This window comes from Polypterus senegalus, chromosome 4 (assembly GCF_016835505.1).
Source record: "Polypterus senegalus isolate Bchr_013 chromosome 4, ASM1683550v1, whole genome shotgun sequence".
Lineage (NCBI taxonomy): Eukaryota > Metazoa > Chordata > Cladistia > Polypteriformes > Polypteridae > Polypterus > Polypterus senegalus.
In genome coordinates this window covers 113,258,676-113,277,903 of record NC_053157.1, presented here as the reverse complement: position 1 = coordinate 113,277,903, position 19,228 = coordinate 113,258,676, and the positions used below count along the sequence as shown (strand labels likewise).

General features: G+C 36.4%; 1 protein-coding gene across 2 annotated transcripts in view; it reads right to left on the bottom strand.

Annotated features, from left to right (window-relative positions):
* The window catches only part of dcun1d4 (DCN1, defective in cullin neddylation 1, domain containing 4 (S. cerevisiae)), a 72,002-nt gene that overhangs the window by 1,649 nt on the left and 51,125 nt on the right, over positions 1 to 19,228 (bottom strand). The window contains exons 9-11 of one of the 2 annotated variants that reach the window (XM_039751185.1): positions 12,515 to 12,619; positions 9,829 to 9,931; positions 1,443 to 2,350 (exon numbers count right to left, since the gene is read on the bottom strand). In XM_039751185.1, the coding sequence (XP_039607119.1) occupies positions 2,295 to 2,350; positions 9,829 to 9,931; positions 12,515 to 12,619 (264 nt within the window). In that variant the 3' untranslated portion in view covers positions 1,443 to 2,294. Of the gene's footprint in view, positions 1 to 1,442; positions 2,351 to 9,828; positions 9,932 to 12,514; positions 12,620 to 19,228 lie in introns of those variants that run through there. The other variant, XM_039751186.1, reaches the window with a different exon arrangement.

Here is a 19,228-nt window from a genome sequence, read left to right as displayed (position 1 = left end):
CTTGATCTTTGGTGTCTGGATAAGGCAGGGGTTCCAACAGGTTTTCATTGGCGCTCCCTTTCAAAGAGTTTGTGTTCTCCTCTACCCTCTACAGACTATGAGGGGTTGCTCCTTGCTAATGTTCTAGCAGCAGTTGTGGGTAAGGCATTAAAAGAATAGAACACAGCCTAATTAAAAACGTTTTCAAAACATGGTTCACATTTATCAAAATATAATTTCCTCCTATCAAAATACCATTTCATGTTCTGTCAGCCCTTTAGTAATGTTGTCATTTTAGAAAGATGGTCAAAAAACAAAAGAATCTAAATGTAACAAGTTTGAACTATATTTACAAATAATCAATGAAAGAGACTTTGTAATGCACTATATTATGTACATTTGATGCGTTTTAAACCAAGTTATTGATGTAGAAATGACCACACGATCATCTGTGTTACAAAGAATGTTCCTGTACATCACATAAATAAAACACTAAAACTAAAAATCAAAATAATAACAAAGTAAAAATGTGTCATGCACTACAAAACACTTTAAATAAATGGATGACCTGTTGACATGTTTTGGTGTTTTCACCAATTCTTCATAACTCCAGCCTACTTAAGAGTCTATTCTTCTACACTCACATGCAGATTTGGATAGTTATAATAAACTTTAATATCCCAAATATTAATTAACCTCCAAACTTTGTAAAGCACTAATTTAACAGCATATGTAAAAAACTGAAGTACTGAATGTCAGAAACGAAATACTATACAAAAATACAAAGAAACTATTCTTAAGCCAGAATGCTTACAAGAATTTTGGTCGCCTGATTTAATGACTATAATTTCAGCATTAATTATTCCTGGTTTCTAAAACTGACAGCATCAGACAACGTTAAAATTTCTTAAATTGTGCTTGAAAGGCAACTAAGTGAGGACAGTGATTCCAGGACCTACATGACTTTATTTAAAAGATGGAGAAAGTTGATCTGAAAGGAGATGGAGTGCAACTGTGTTAACAGACAAGAGCCTGTTGCAGTAATTCTTCTCCCTAGTGGAGCCACCATTCCACTATTTTCTGACAATTTATATAAAAACAGCTGTATCGCTTCACACCATGTCTTTTTCAAAGCGCTCACGTGAAAGAGTATTTTTTGCCTTTTAAAAGACAGAGAAGCTTTGTTTTTTTTATAGCCATAAGTTTTAATATCCCATCATGAAAACTGATATCATTTTTGAGTAATTTAACTATCAAATCATTATTCAGGATTTACAGGGAATACATGTGGAGCATTAAATTGACACCATATTTTGGCAGTATTCGGTCTCTCTGTGAATGGCCTACAAGAAAACTACAGTTGCAATTCATGTAGCCAAAGATCATAAACTGCAAATAAAGCACATTTCCATTACCTAAATTATAAAGTAATTTTAAGATATCAATTAAAAGCTTCAATTCACCATGTGATGGCTCAAAATTGAGCACCTAGGGCCCGGAATAGTTGGTCACACAGGTCCTGAAATCACATTCTTACAATTTCTTCCAAGGGCAAACATTTACAAGAATCTTCAATAAAATCAAAATGATTAGCTTCAATGTGAGATTGACTTTCATTGACAATAACCTTTAATGTAGCACAGATCATTTCAGAATACTATAGAAATACCAAGTTGACATAAAGATTACATTAAAGGATGCATATTCACTGCCTAAGAAACTGAAATAGTTATTTCATCTCTGTAAAAGAAAAAATAATATTACATTACTAAAAAAAATCTGCAAGTTCCAAAATATCAGTAGACTTTAGACATTTACAGTTTTATTTTTAGATTATGACCAATTCCATTTGATGCATTTCTACTAATAAAAATGAGCCACAAATAATATTAATAATGAAAAATGCTGTACAGGGTAGGTTTTTTCCTTTTTAAATGTTTCTAAAAAAATAATGTAACACAATTATATACTGTATAGACATAAAAGCAGCAATTCAAAAAATGTCTTAAACCAAAAATCTCTTTGTGCACATGAAGCTTCTTTATACACATCTACAAAATACAGACAGCAATATACACATCACAGTGTGAACGTCGGAAGTTCCAACCAACTTTAGTGTCATTTCAAAATACTGAACAGCCTTCAATGAGCAATGCCACACTAAGCATTTGGCCGGCTGCGCAGTGAACACAGAGCTTTCCTGTCTCTGGAAAATCGTGCTGAAAGCAGCATGCACGTAAATACAAACATTAATCAATAATTAAACGGTTGACAAATGTGATAATGATTATGCTGGCTCTACCACATTTTAAGTGCTAGGACATCTGTCGCTCTTTATACCATTCCACAAATTCATCCAGCAAGACTGGCCCTAAAAGCAAAGTAAACAAAACAAGAATATTATTTAAATAACCCAAATAAATAAGACTCCAAGACATCAGTAATATTTCAGGAGACTGGAAAATTCAATAAAGCCCTGGATCAGAAAGTTTAAAAATTCAGCTAAAACAGCAGGTAAAGATTACCCTTCTACAACATGAGAAATAAATCCAGTATATCTGTTGAAGATGCACCTCTGTGGTTACTGGCTGAAAATTAAAAAATCATAATGAAAGTCCGTTACCAATCAACTATTCACTAGTTTTTCTGAGAAGAAAAAAAAAAACTGCTCAAAAATCATAATCACTTCACCAAACCTAAATTAACTTGTATTAAACCTACACCTGTTGAATTTGAGCAGCGGGAATTTACACAACTGTTCAGTAGTTTGACCTTGAGGGGAAAAACAAGCCGAATGTGCATCACTAGTGAAAGATAACGTTCATGCCAGGAAAGTTAGAAAGGAAGTTGACAGCCACATCTTAACATGTCATACTTTGACCTGCAGTGCTACAAGGCAGTATACTAAAGTCTGAAGACAGAAACAAAGGTAAATAAACAACAAAACATATGTAAAGATTGATATCTGCAGTGTGTCACACCTTGCTTTCAAGCTTCACAAAACTTCAAAGGTCTCACATTTGCAGTATTTTATCCATTTTTTGCATCCTTTACTTAATATGTAACAATGAAAAAAGTGAATGTATCATAAAATAAAATAAGTGACTCCTAGATTTAATACTGACAAAAACATAGATCATGAGCAACAATCACAAAATGTAACATCTGTCTATGTGGGTCTTTCTTCCTACATTGCAAAAACATTCAGTTTTGACCCTTTATATGTAAATGTGTGGTGTACACAAGTGTGCCTTGTGCTGTATGGTTCCTTACATTTGGAGTTGGTTGTCATCTTGTATGCAGTGCTGTTCCGATATGCTCCAACTTCCACAAGCTATAAATGCATAAATAGGATTTAAAATGGATGGATGGATGGAATAATATTAAATTCGGATCCCAAGCATGTAGTGAGTGTAGTATAGCTTTGTTTACCTCCCATCCTTCCTGTGCAACTAGGATGGAGGAACAAACTGCAACCACTGAAGCCCTCTAGGGCTGAATGTGAGGACCCCACCTGAATTAAAGTAAGTAAAAACCTTGAAGTACAGTATTTTATTGCAATTAACATTTTAGTTTGAATTAAAATATTATGCCACAGGGATTGTCTCTGGCTCCCCATGATACCGTACAAAAGAAGATGGTTGAGAAAATTACGTTAATTTATTTTATATCATTTTGGAACACCTTGTATTTCTTGCTTCCATTTCACAAAGGCACACTAAAGATTAACTGCTGAGATTTAAAGTACATGTCACATTCTAAGACTGACACAAAATGTTTCAATGAAACAAATGCTGATAAGCTTTCTCCTTTAAGATGTGTCTAGTTAATTGAGAGGTACACTACAGCAACATTATATAATTAAAGGAACAAATAAATACACAACTACCCATACTCTGAACCCAGTTTTTTAAACCCAGAGGCGCAGGAGCCTACGCAATTCAGAAAACAAACTTATAATGGAATGCCAGTGCATAGCAGCACGTATTCACAGACAAACACAGTTATACATGGTAGCTTATACTGAAATACAAACCATGTTCTCCTACTGGTATCCACAGCCCCAATTAAATCTACATAAACATGAGCAGAACATACAAGCTTCACACAAAGAGGTTGGAGCAGAACTGGGCTGCAAAGTGCTGAAGGGTACCACTTGTGCCACCTGAATAATAACCAATATAAAGTAAAAATGTGATCTTTAATAATATAAATGTGTTCACTATAATAAAACCAAAAATATTATGAAGTTAATTTTGGATAAAATTGGGCATTTTTTCAGTTAATTCTTCATTTCAGTGTTAATTCAGTTAGTCAAAGCCTACCCCAGGGGTGTTTAGTTGTATAAAAAAGTAATTGAGACCAAACATTTGTGTAAAATTTTTCTTGTTTGTTCTACTCAAAACACTAACACCATGCCAGATATAAGATCTGTAGGCTATTAGAATCTTCAAAAAAGACATGACAAATATATGGGTGAGCAATCAAGATTTTTTAAACAGATAGAGACAGAGAGCACACTTGCCTTGGGTATACTAATATCAGAGTACCTACCCAAAAGCTTAAAATAAGTTTAGGAAATGTGGACAATCAAAAATATGGTATTCAACAACTTAAATCAGTTGTGAGATGGAAAAACTAAAGATGGCAAAGTCTGAGAGAGAAAAACAACTACTGGTAACACAAATATTTTAATAAAAGGTGAAGATGATTTGGGGCGGCATGGTGGCACAGTAGGTAGCGCTGCCGCCTCACAGTTCGGAGACCCGGGTTTACTTCCCGGGTCCTCCCTGTGTGGAGTTTGCATGTTCTCTCCGTGCTGTGTGGGTTTCCTCCGGGTACTCCGGTTTCCTCCCACAGTCCAAAAACATGCACGTTAGGTGCACTGGCGATTCTAAATTGTCCCTAGTGTGTGCTTGGTGTGTGGGTGTGTGTGCCCGTGTGGTGGGCTGGCACCCTGACCGGGGTTTGTTTACTGCCTTGTGCCCTGTGTTGGCTGGGATTTGCTCCAGTAGACCCCCGTGACCCTGTAGTTAGGATATAGCGGGTTGCATAATGGATGGATGGATGAAGAAGATTTAAAGTTTAAGGCCATAGCCATTAGCCTGTAATCTTAGAAATAATCAAGTTTCAAGGATCCAAGATAGGAATCACCAAATAAGTAATACAATTAAGAGATAAAAGTGTAGATAATTCACAAAAGAGAAACATTAAAAGAAGTGATTCATTTTAAAAGAACATAGAAGTCAGTTAAAAGGCATAAAAATAAAGCATCATAAAGCTGGTGGCAGGCATAATATTGCACAGAATGTTTTTCTGTGTTGATAGGAAAAGGGAAAGGAATAGCTCATTTACCTTCAAACTATATTAGAGAACATAAATGAAATGTGCTGCATTTCTACTACAGCTTTTAAATAACTGGGAAAAGTCTATTTTGCTTATACTAAACTGCTCAAAAAATTAAAGGAACACTCATGCTGGATATCTATACTGATATGGACTGGGTAATGTGTTAGGAATGAAAGAATAATACATTGTTTGATTGAAATTAAAATTATCAACCTACAGAGGGCTGAATTCAAAGACCCCGAAAATCAAAGTGAAAAAATGATGCGGCACACTAGTCCATTTTGACAAAATTTCATTGCAGCAACTCAAAACCGTACTCAGTAGTTTGTATGACCCCCACGTACTTGTATGCATGCCTGGCAACATTGAGGCATGCTCCTAATGAGATGATGGATGGTGTCCTGGAGGATCTTCTCCCAGATCAGGACCAGGGCATCACTGAGCTCCTGGACAGTCTGAGGTGCAACCTGGTGGCGTCGGATGGACCGAAACAAAAGTCCTAAAGGTGTTCTATTAGAATTAAGTCTGGCGAGCGTGGGGACCAGTCAATGGTATCAACTCCATCATCCTCCAGGAACTGCCTGCATACTCTCGCCACATGAGGCCGGCATTGTTGTGCACCAGCATAGGGTCCGACAATGGGTCCAAGGATTTCATCCCGATACCTAATGGCAGTCAAGGTTCCGTTGTCTAGCCTGTAGAGGTCTGTGTCCCCCACCATGGATATGCCTCAGGGGTGTGGAAATCAAATTTGTTTCTACTTGTCCACGGACATGTAAACTTAGAAAATCCACTTGTGCGCCAGTTAAATTCACTTGCCCATAAACAAATAACATAAGTGAAAAATAGTTTATTTTTTCTGATCTCTTTTATTTATATAAAACTGCCTTCCATTTTAAAACTGAAAAAAGTTCTTTCAGGGGGTAGTATTTTGCCACCTTGCTCTAGAACATTATATAAAAGATTCCCTTATTTTAACTGGCTAATAAACAATGCCTTCATTATAGCTACACTAGTTCTTTTTTCATATATTACAGTTACATAACAGAACACTGTCCTGATTCATTTTCTGCCATGTTCTTCAGCTTTTGTCTTGCAACATCTTCTCCCCCAAGAATCTTTACTATCTCAGACAGCATGGGCTGAATGCTGTTCATTTCTGCTTGAGCTGAACTGCATGGTTCCTGGACTGATGGTCCTGCAGAAGTGAATGCTGATGACTTTTCAGGTTTTTTATGAGTGATGTGCCTGTTGCCAGGTGACAGCCAGAATTCCACAGCTGGTTGTGGGTCAAACTCTTCTAAAGAAGCAGTATTGAACAGCCTAGCATAACGCTCAACATTTCGAGCGTTCAGCTTTAGAAAACGCTTTTTCAATTGAACCAACTTTTTTCTTACTTTTAGACTCATGTCTCTATCTGACGTACTAAACCCCCAGTTCCTATCCTTTTTCTTTCTGCACATAACCAATCACCACACGATAAAAGTATTTGTGAAATTAAAACTAGTTATAAGTTTAGACCTCTGAATGGATGGCATAATTAAACATGTATAACGAAAATAGTTTTTAAAGTTCTGAAAACTGAGGTCTAGGTTTATAACTAGTTTTAATTTCACAAAGACGTTTATCGTGTGGTGATTGGTTATATGGAGAAAGACAAAGGCTAGGAACTGGGGGTTTAGTACGTACGGTAGACACAGCAAACATGCAATAAAGAAAGCCTGCTCAGAAAAACATCCATTGAATTCTTCGTTCGTATCTCCGACCTCCAGATCACGAACCCAACATTTACACAATATTTCAGTTAAACCTGTGCGATACCCATTCAAATACAGTACCCAGTTTTATGGAGCATCGTCACACCTGCCATAAACCTTTCTACACTGAACGTAGACCTGAGAACCCCATAATGCAAGGGAGCAGCACTACAGCCACGCCACCGTGCCCCCCATGTCTAATACATGCTTTAATGCATTTCATCGTGAAAAAGATATCAAGTATTTATCTTAGTATTCTGAATGTTCATTGAGCAGGAATATCATGAAGTCAATGTGCGGCGATTGCTGCCGGCGCCTCTCATTGCAAGAGAAAGTCAGTTTAAGAAGCGCGCAGATTAACAGACTGGTTTAGAGATTAACAACTGGGTCGGGGAACACTTAAAATAAAGCATTTAATGTGCTACATTAATTTATGACAGGGTTTGAGAAAATCTAGTAAATGAAACATTCATTTTAAGATGAAATTTAGTTTACGACATTCAAATGACAAAATAAACTATGAGAATAAAGTCAACATGTCGACTTTAATCTCGACATTTACATTTTTTTGTCTTCACTGTGTCCGTATTTTTTTCACAGTGGCCTTACTGCTCTTTCTTAGGTTTTTCAAGGCCTGTTGTGCCAGTTTTAATCAACAAATGATCCATTTCTCATCCGCGATGCTACTTACTTCAGTTTCAACAACACGCATATAGCGAGAACAACTTGCTTACCGCAGTGCATTATGGGTTACGCAGGTAATTCCTAATGATGTATTCGAAATTCAGCAAGAGGTTACATTTCCAAAGAAGTAAATATTACCGATGTTGTTGGGGGAAAAAAAATAATCGCGTCTAAGTGAAGATTTTTATTGATATTTTATAACATTTGGAAACCGTTAGAATGTTTTCTTTATTTTTAAAAAACTGACAGCGCGAAACCAACTTGTTTTATATGAAAAATTATCTAATCAAAAGCGATCTATAGACAGCTCATCAAAATTGATGTCACGCAATAAATTTCTTAACTCCTCAATATATCACATCCTACGCGAAATCGCAAATTTCAGAAAAGATCAAATGCCTAACAAGCTTTATGTGGCGAAAACAATTGCATTGTAGGTGAAATTACTGCATTTTTATATAGAAAAAATTAATTTTTAATATATAAAAGTTATAATGAAAAATCATCAAATTACATCGTAATGTCGGCATGAAAAAAATGACCGCATCTCCAAGCGTGTAAATAGTAGGGTAAAATACTTATGTAAGACCACAAGAGTGCTTCCCCTTTGAAAAATCAGCCATCATTTTGTAAACAATATTGAATACCAATTTGAGACATGAAGAACATGCCTAAGTAAACTGTTTTCACAGGAAGTACGTACCCAAATGTTTAACATTTGAAAGTAGTGGTAAAAATGTGCCCTGCACTGCACATGTAATCCTTTTTTTCTCCATAAAAATTGCACTTGTCCGCGGACAACTGAAGCCAGAAAACATGCTTGCCCGACGGTCAATTTACCCGTGTCGGACAAGTCGGGCGTTGGATTTCCGCACCCCTGTGCCTCCCCAGACCATCACAGACCCACCACCAAACCTGTCATGATGAACAATGTTGCAGGCAGCATAACGTTCTCCACAACTTCTCCAGACCCTTTCACGTCTGTCACATGTGCTCAGGGTGAACTTGCTCTCATCTGTGAAAAGAAAAGGGTGCCAGTGGTGGACCTGACAATTCTGGTATTCTATGGCAAATGCTAATTGAGCTCGACGGTGGCAGGCAGTGAGCACAGGGCCCACTAGAGGACATCGGGCCCTCAAGTCCGTTTCTGATTGTTTGGTAAGTGACATTCACACCAGTAGCCTGCTGGAGGTCATTTTATAGGGCTCTGGTAGTGCTCATCCTGTTCCTTCTTGCGCAAAGGAGCAGATACCAGGCCTGCTGATGGGTTAAGGACCTTTTACAGCCTTGTCCAGCTCTCCTAGAGTAACTGCCTATCTCCTGGAATCTCCTCCATGCCATTGAGACTGTGCTGGGAGGCACAGCAAACTGTCTGCCAATGGTATGTATTGATGTGCCATCCTGGAGAAGCTGGACTACCTGAACAACTACTGTAGGGTCCAGGTATTGCCTCATGCTACCAGTAGTGACAATGACCATAGCCAAATCCAAAACTAGTGAAAAAACAGTCAAAAAAGATGAGGAGGGAAAAATGTCAGTAGCCTCCACCTGTTAAACCATTCCTGTTTTGGGGGTCATCTCATTGTTGCCCCTCTAGTGCACCAGTCGTTAGTTTCACGAACGCCAAAGCAGCTGAAACTGATTAACAACCCCTCCTGCTACTTAACTGACCAGATCAACATCCCAGAAGTTTAATTGACTTGATGCTATACTCTGATTAAAAGGTGTTCCTTTAATTGTTTGAGCAGTATAGTTATAATTAACATGAAAACAACAGGCATAATATAAGTTAAGATGCTTAGTGCAACACAATAAAGATAATTAAGTTAGAAAGTCAGAAAGGATTTGGAAGGTACATAAAAAGGCATCATAAAATATAATAACACTTCGGAAAACACAACTGATCTGTAGATCACAGAAACATTGATTTGTTTAAACTTTCACATGTTACAACATAAGTTTATATTTATACTATTGAAAATCTAAATACTATAAACTTAAGTTTCTGCCATTTCAGTAATTGCTCATAAATTGCTAGTGTAATAAGAGTAATACTTACATGCACCATCTTCATCATAGTTACTAAGATCAAGGCTTATTGTTCTACTAAATTCCAACACATTGCACCATTGGTCCTTGTTTATTACTTTGTATTTTGATTGCTAAGGAGAATAAACACATCAAAAGATTTAACAATCTCTTTGCAAGAACATGATATACATTGTATTACTTATATATTTTTAAAAACTTAAGCATGGGAAAGTTAAGTGACTAGTCCATGGATGAACAGTGAAACAGTGACTAGGCCTAAACATATAGGCTTCTGCTTTAAAGTGCATAGGCTCAACCACTAAACCACTTTGTCTGAGAAGAAAACACTTATCTATGGAATTGTGCGAGAACAAATACAATAGTTAACCTAACTTTAGTATAGTATTAAACAGAAAATACTGTACGCTAAACTAAATGAGTGGAGAACACTATCCAATAATGAACTAGGAAGAATCCACAATGAAAATACTCCAAATGAAAAGAAAAATCTCTGCTGTTTTAATATGCCATTTACTAATATATTAGCAGCAAATAAAAATGCAGAATTATAGGCTAGTGAATTACTGAATTTAATGTGTTATAATACTAACACCTGTTTTAAACCTTGTCTCTATACATGCATGTTCAGTCCTATGATTTCTTGAACGTTATCTTCAAAATTTTTTAAACTCTGCAAAACTAAAGTATGTCTGCCACAAAAACAGTTCATATCACATTATTTGACGCAGGTGCAGGAAGTTACCATTCTAGGTTGCCACAATAGCTGAAGGTCTTTGGTACAGTACTCCTTTTAATTAGCAGGTTAATTATTTTTTTTTTGCCTAAGTCACCTTTTATTTAATCTAACTGCATTTAAAGATAATTGTCAATATAAGTTTTCAATTATGTTTTATATAATATAAATTTGCTGAGTAATTTTCCTCAAAACAGCATATACTGAAATGCAAGAGCATGGTGATTAACCCAATTTAAATAAACAGTTGTTTGAATGATTTTCGAATGCATGGAGTTAAATGTAAAATAGAAGTGATGACTACTTTTGAAGCTAGGTATAAAGTGATTAACTGAAAAATGGATGCAGCGTTACAGTATTTCAATTTAAATAAAGAGTATTAGAAGTAAATACAACAGAGTCTACAGGTTACAGCCATATATTGCAGATAATATCGCTGTTTCTAAATTGGCCAACAGATATCCCGATTTTAGTACTCTTAAATGTACTACCATTACAGCTAGTTCAGACTCTCTCACCCGTCAGATCATCTTATTCAGTTGAGAAATACAATTGTTTGGTGATGGTTTTTGGAAAAAAAAAAAAAAAAAAGGTTTGTTGGAATTACTGAACATAATAGAAATGGCTGCTAATAATTCCATGTATTATTCATACTCTTTTTTTATTTAGTGTGTAAAGGAATTGCCTAAGAACTTAAAATAAAAAACAAAAGATGTTCTTAAATATTTTCCTTGTTGATTGCCCAAATAAAATTATTGCTTTAAATCCTAATTAAATAAGAAAGGGCATTAAGCAAATGCTTACTTACACTAACAAAGAAAGTAGGTACACAAAAAATACATAATAATTGAACCATCCTATGGCTAATGGTGCAGTGCAATGCTTTGAGCAAGACAATAATTAAGAAGGAGACTGGCTAGAGGTTTATTAATTATATGAAAAACTATTACAGTCAATTAAAAATGTGCAGGCTGTAAACTGAAGAATATTTAGCATAAACTACAGTATAAATCTAATTACTGAACCCTCTTAATCCAGTTTCAGGGACCTGCAGCCTATGCTGGCAACATTTTTCTACAAAGCAGGAAGAGGCTCACAGTGCCAATTAACTTAAATATCTGCATGTTGGGGATTGCATTCCTGGGAGCTATAATGCATCACAGCAGAATGAAACAATACAGCCAAATGAAGCAATTGGGAGGATGTTATCTTTTTAACTTTATACTTCAGCTAATGTGTCTCACTTTTGCATCTACTTAAATATAACTATGATTAAACATATGCAAGTACAGTAAGTATTCTTGTTTCATCTATTTATGAAAGCAAAGTTTTGAAAAAAAGTTATGAAAATCAGTTTTTAAAAGTTGATATAGTATCTGCTTCAACTATAAGACCGAGCATTTTGTTCTAAATCAAACTATCCTCTAATTTCTTATGATTTCCTATTTTTTTTAATTTGCTGTTTTTTTTTCCTGGTGTCCTCAAATGCATTTTTGCTATACTTCTGTAAACATATGGATAACTACTAAGGAAATAGATGCAATGCAAAAATTAAAAAGAATTTATCTCTTCTTTTCAAACTCAAACCAGCAGGCGCCAGTAGTCTTGCCAACAAACACAGTCTGCCTGCCCTTCAACTAGACCACAGTTTAGTTTTTACTATCTGCTTCTCAGATTTAAGAACATAAAACCAATGCCTACTTTTCAGAAATAGAGCAAATGTTCCAACAGTCTACAGCATTAGGGATTTCTTAAAATATTGTGAATGTAATTTACATTTCTAAAACTTTCATTTAATTGGAAATAAACAACACTGATGAAGAAAAATGTCATCTGTAACTAAACAGTTCATAAAATAAAATAAAATTTAATAAAACCATATGGAGCAATTAAAAAAACCAAAATTCAGCTCTGAAATATATTTTACAAGATGGCACCCCTAAAAACATGAAATCATTACCTCTAGAAATTGATTGAATACAGGAAATAGTGGCCATGTCTTTCCTAAAAGAAGACCCAGCATACATTTGGCAGTGTTAATATCTAAACTTCGTTGATCTTTCTCCTATTTTTTAAAAAAAAAAAGACATACATGTTACTTCATAGTAAATGTAAGGCAGGTCACACAAATGGTAATTTTTAATTCAACTGTTACAAAATAAAACCTCATAGTGAGCTGGGAACCAAATACATTACATGTGGCAATATTTAAAACCTAGTAACATTCTCCAATAATTACTAACTGAAAACTAAATTATAATACTATATAAATCTACATACAGTGGGTACGGAAAGTATTCAGACCCCCTTCAATTTTTCACTTTTTGTTATATTGCAGCCATTTGCTAAAATCATTTAAATTAAAATTTTCCCTCATTAATGTACACACAGCACCTCATATTGACAGACAAAAAAAAGAATTTTTGAAATTGTTGCAGATTTATTAAAAAAGAAAAACTGAAATATCACATGGTCCTAAGTATTCAGACCCTTTGCTCAGTATTTAGTAGAAGCACCCTTTTGAGCTAATACAGCCATGAGTCTTCTTGGGAAAGATGCAACAAGTTCCATTCCTCCTTGCAGATCCTCTCCAGTTCTGTCAGGTTGGATGGTAAACGTTGGTGGACGGCCATTTTTAGGTCTCTTCAGAGATGCTCAATTGGGTTTAAGTCAGGGCTCTGGATGGGCCATTCAAGAACAGTCACAGAGTTGTTGTGAAGCCACTCCGTTAGGGTCATTGTCTCGTTGGAAGGTAAACCTTCGGCCCAGTCTGAGGTCCTTAGCACTCTGGAGAAGGTTTTTGTCCAGGATATCCCTGTACTTGGCTGCATTCATCTTTCCCTCGATTGCAACCAGACGTCCTGTCCCTGCAGCTGAAAAACACCCCCACAGCATGATGCTGCCACCGCCATGCTTCACTCTGGGGACTGTATTGGACAAGTGATGAGCAGTGCCTGGTTGTCTCCACACACTGAGGAGAGGCAAGACACATGACAGCCCGCATGGAGTTTGCTAAAAGACACCTGAAAGACTCTGAGATGGTGAGAAATAAGATTCTCTGGTCTGATGAGACCAAGATAGAACTTTTTGGCCTTAATTCTAAGCGGTATGTGTGGAGACAACCAGGCACTGCTCATCACTTGTCCAATACAATAAAATTAATTTAAATGATTTTAGCAAATGGCTGCAATATAACAGGGTGAAAATTGAAGGGGGTCTAAATACTTTCCGTACCCACTGTATACTGCACAGATATACTATGTATGCACTATGTATGCACTTATGGCAGGGATAAACTTGGCAAACATTTATAAGGGGGGTCACTGAGAAGAGGCAGAAACAAGAGAGAGACAAAGAAGAACGAGCCCTGGAAGTCACCTAAAACAATCTGGCAAACCGCAGGATTACACAGGAAGGGCAGGCTGGACTTTACCTAGATTGATCCAATACTGACTTTAACTGAGGATTATCATCATGACATGAAAGGAACATTTTGAGGAAGTCATAAACCCAGTGGGTGTACGCTCCTTGTAAAAGGCAGTGCAGTGATGGAAGCATTACTTAGAACTGTGTCCATTTTTATGAGTAAGGTCTTCATAATGTTCATAAAATTTCCATAGTGACACAGTCAAAATAGTCTATAAAATCTGCATGCAAAAAGCACTGATTGCTTAACTCACTCATCTAAATTACTGTATTGAAGTCAAGGACAGTTTTACAAGACAGCTCATGTCATTATCATTTGTAAAAAGGGAGACAAGAATGGAGACTCAAGGAAAAATATTTAATTTCTCGTACAAAAGAAGCCAAGTGAGTTTGCCCTGACTGTGAAAGTGTGGGCCAACTATATCACAAATTGGTCATATTGGTTTGTTAGTTCTGTCTCACATGTGCTCAGAAAATCTGGAGAAGGCTTAGGACTATATTCTTTATGATATCTTGTGAAAAGAATATTAAGAATATGGGGTTCTGGGGGTTGCTGACCAATATTCATGGTCACAGTCTTTGTAATAACTAGAGAATTCTTTAAGTTAGAGTAGCAATGTATCTTATCTATTCTGTTGTCATGTACAGTCATATGAAAAAGTTTGGGAACCCTCTCAGCCTGCATAATAATTTACTCTACTTTCAACAAAAAAGATAGCAGTGGTATGTTTTTCATTTCCTAGGAACATCTGAGTACTGGGGTGTTTTCCGAACAAAGATTTTTAGTGAAGCAGTATTTAGTTGTATGAAATTAAATCAAATGTGAAAAACTGACTGGCACCTTTGTAATTTTGCTGATTTGAATGCATGTAACTGCTCAATACTTATTACTTGCAACACCAAATTGGTTGGATTGGCTTGTTAAGCCTTGAACTTCATAGACATGTGTGTCCAATCATGAGAAAAGGTATTTAAGGTGGTCAATTGCAAGTTGTGCTTCCCTTTGACTCTCTTCTGAAGAATGACAGCATGGGATCCTCAAAGCAACTCTCAAAATACCTGAAAACAAAGATTGCTCCATATCATGGTTTAGGGGAAGGCTACAAAAAGCTATCTCAGAGGTTTAAACTGTCATTTTCAACTGTAAGGAATGCAATCAGGAAATGGAAAGCCACAGGCACAGTTGCTGTTAAACCAAGGTCTGGCAGACCAAGAAAAATACAGGAGCAGCATATGCGCAGGATTGTGAGAATGGTTAGAGACAACCCACAGATCACCTCCAAAGACCTGCAAGAACATCTTGCTGCAGTTGGTGTGTCTGTACATCGTTCTACAATTCAGCACAATTTGCACAAAGAACATCTGTATGGCAGGGCGATGAGAAAGAAGCCCTTTCTGCACTCATGCCAAAAACAGGTTTGCTTGTTGTATGCAAGTGCTCATTTAGACAAGCCACATTAATTCTGGAACAAAGTGCTTTGGACTGATGAGAAAAAAATTGAGTTATATGGTCATAACAAAAAGTGTTTTGCATGGCAGAAGAAGAACACCGCATTCCAAATAAAACACCTGCTACCTACTGTCAAATTTGGTGGAGCTTTCATTATGCTGTGGGGCTGTGTGGCTAGTTCAGGGACTGGGGCCCTTGTTGAAGTCGAGGGTCGGATGAATTCAACCCAGTATCAACAAATTCTTCAGGATAATGTTCAAGCATCTGTCACAAAGTTGAAGTTACGCAGGGGTTGGATATTCCAACAAGACAATGACCCAAAACACAGTTCGAAATCTACAAAGGCATTTATGCAGAGGGAGAAATACAATGTTCTGGAATGGCCATCACAGTCCCCTGACTTGAATATCATCGAAAATCTATGGGATGATTTGAAGCAGGCTGTCCATCATCGGCAGCCATCAAATTTAACTGAACTGAAGAGATTTTGTATGGAAGGCGTTTAGAGGCTGTTATATTTGCAAAAGGAGGCTTAACTATTGATGTAATATCTCTGTTGAGGTGCCCAAATTTATGCACCTGTCTAATTTTGTTATGATGCATACAGTGGTGCGAAAAACTATTTGCCCCCTTCCTGATTTCTTATTCTTTTGAATGTTTGTCACACAAAATGTTTCTGATCATCAAACACATTTAACCATTAGTCAAATATAACACAAGTAAACACAAAATGCAGTTTTTAAATGATGGTTTTTATTATTTAGGGAGAAAAAAAAATCCAAACCTACATGGCCCTGTGTGAAAAAGTAATTGCCCCCTGAACCTAATAACTGGTTGGGCCAACCTTAGCAGCAATAACTGCAATCAAGCGTTTGTAATAACTTGCAATGAGTCTTTTACAACGCTCTGGAGGAATTTTAGCCCACTCATCTTTGCAGAATTGTTGTAATTCAGCTTTATTTGAGGGTTTTCTAGCATGAACCGCCTTTTTAAGGTCATGCCATAGCATCTCAATTGGATTCAGGTCAGGACGTTGACTAAGCCACTCTAATGTCTTCATTTTATTTTTCTTTAGCCATTCAGAGGTGGATTTGCTGGTGTGTTTCGGGTCATTGTCCTGTTGCAGCACCCAAGATTGCTTCAGCTTGAGTTGACGAACAGATGGCCGGACATTCTCCTTGAGGATTTTTTGGTACACAGTAGAATTCATGGTTCCATCTATCACAGCAAGCTTTCCAGGTCCTGAAGCAGCAAAACAACCCCAGGCCATCACACTACCACCACCATATTTTACTGTTGGTATGATGTTCTTTTTCTGAAATGCTGTGTTCCTTTTATGCCAGATGTAACAGGACATTTGCCTTCCAAAAAGTTCAACTTTTGTCTCATCAGTCCACAAGGTATTTTCCCAAAAGTCTTGGCAATCATTGAGATGTTTCTTAGCAAAATTGAGACGAGCCCTAATGTTCTTTTTGCTTAACAGTGGTTTGTGTCTTGGAAATCTGCCATGCAGGCCGTTTTTGCTCAGTCTCTTTCTTATGGTGGAGTCGTGAACACTGACCTTAATTGAGGCAAATGAGGCCTGTAGTTCTTTAGACGTTGTCCTGGGGTCTTTTGTGACCTCTCGGATGAGTCGTCTCTGTGCTCTTGGGGTAATTTTGGTCGGCCGGCCACTCCTGGGAAGGTACACCACTGTTCCATGTTTTTGCCATTTGTGGATAATGGCTCTCACTGTGGTTCGTTGGAGTCCCAAAGCTTTAGAAATGGCTTTATAACCTTTACCAGACTGATAAGATCTCAATTGCTTCTGTTCTCATTTGTTCCTGAATTTCTTTGGATCTTGGCATGATGTCTAGCTTTTGAGGTGCTTTTGGTCTACTTCTCTGTCAGGCAGCTCCTATTTAAGTGATTTCTTGATTGAAACAGGTGTGGTAGTAATCAGGCCTGGGGGTGGCTACGGAAATTGAACTTAGGTGTGATACACCACAGTTAGGTTATTTTTTAACAAGGGGCAATTACATTTTCACACAGGGCCATGTAGGTTTGGATTTTTTTTCTCCCTAAATAATAAAAACCATCATTTAAAAACTGCATTTTGTGTTTGCTTGTGTTATATTTGACTAATGGTTGAATGTTTTTGATGATCAGAAACATTTTGTGTGACAAACATGCAAAAGAATAAGAAATCAGGAAGGGGGCAAATAGTTTTTCACACCACTGTATTGCATATTTTCTGTTAATCCAATAAACTTAATGTCACTGCTGAAATACTACTGTTTCCATAAGGCATGTCATATATTAAAAGGAAGTTGCTACCAAGGTTATTATAGTTAACGAAAACTAAAATCAAAACTGAAACTATTATTAAAAAAAAATTTTCATAAACTGAAATAAAATAATTAACAAAACTGAAATGAAAAACTAAAACTAAACAAAATTATTAAAGTAGCTGGAAAGACTAACTGAAATAAAATAATTTACTAAACATAACTTTAGTTTTCATTTTTGAATTGATTTTCTTGCTGTTAGTTTTTAACCCTTATAATTTTTTTACTTTAAAACTGAAAGCCATCCACCATGAGCCACCCACACATATTCATCCAGTGAACAGCGGCTGGTGAAGGAGGGTGGCTATTCACACAGCATATGCGCTGTCACAGAACGAGCTAAATTACACACATAAAGCGTGGGAATTAGAAAGCAGATTTACGTGTCGCCTTTTATTGCACTTGTATATCAAGATATAATTCAAATGCCTGAAATCAGAATGTGCTGTTCAGCAAAAACTTTACCGTATGGACAGAAAAATCACGAGTGAGTAATGTTTCAGTTTATTTCTCAGGTGCCTGGCTTTTTGTTGACAGTAATTCACCTGCCACTTCACATACCAAGTACAGAGAAAGTATACTAATCATGAAACAAAATCGGCCTCGACATTTTGATGAATCTTGATGTTTTAGAACTCCCGAAGTCCAAAAATACCTTTTTTTGGAAGTATGTCTGTGTGTGTATATATAAACACGATATCTCAAAAACGCAACTAGATAGATGGATGAAATTCGGCATGTGGTTGTTACACCAAACTGTAGATCTCTATTAACTTTTGGGCCAAATCCATTAACCGGAAGTGGTACTTTACCTGAACACATACTTGTTTTTTTTTTTTATTCATACAGCTGTAGAGTCTGGTTTATTCAACTTAACTGTTATAATAATTGTTCAATATATTATTAATTTGATTTGTTGTTGATGGTTCTTTAATGTAAATAATATAATCATTGTCTTGTGGTTTACTCCTCAAATATCCATCCCCATATCTGAGTACACGAGAAAGTCGAGGGGAGACCACTCCCAATTTTTGAAAATAAAATGGCACTGATAGAGAGACTGATTTGGTCATAATACAAGATCAGCGTATTATTACTGACAAATCACTTTTACTTTTAAAACGATGTTTAACAACACAGCAACACAAACCTTGTAAAATTCCTGAGTTGGCAATGGGTCTACTTAACTATAGGTAGGTGGGGGAAGACAGTCTGCCAAATGGTGAAAAGCTAAACATACTCATGTGTTTTTGTATTAATTCTATATTTATTTATTTATTTATCTTTTTTAGTTCATATTCACAGCTCAAAATACCTGATATTGTGAACATAATCCAGTAGAAGAATTATATTTTAAAATATCTGTCTCCATTTTTTCAATGTTTCTCTCTCTCTCTCAAATTAGATAGTTGAATTATCATATTCTTTTTGTTCTTAACATCAGCCATATCATTCATATTGCATACAAGGG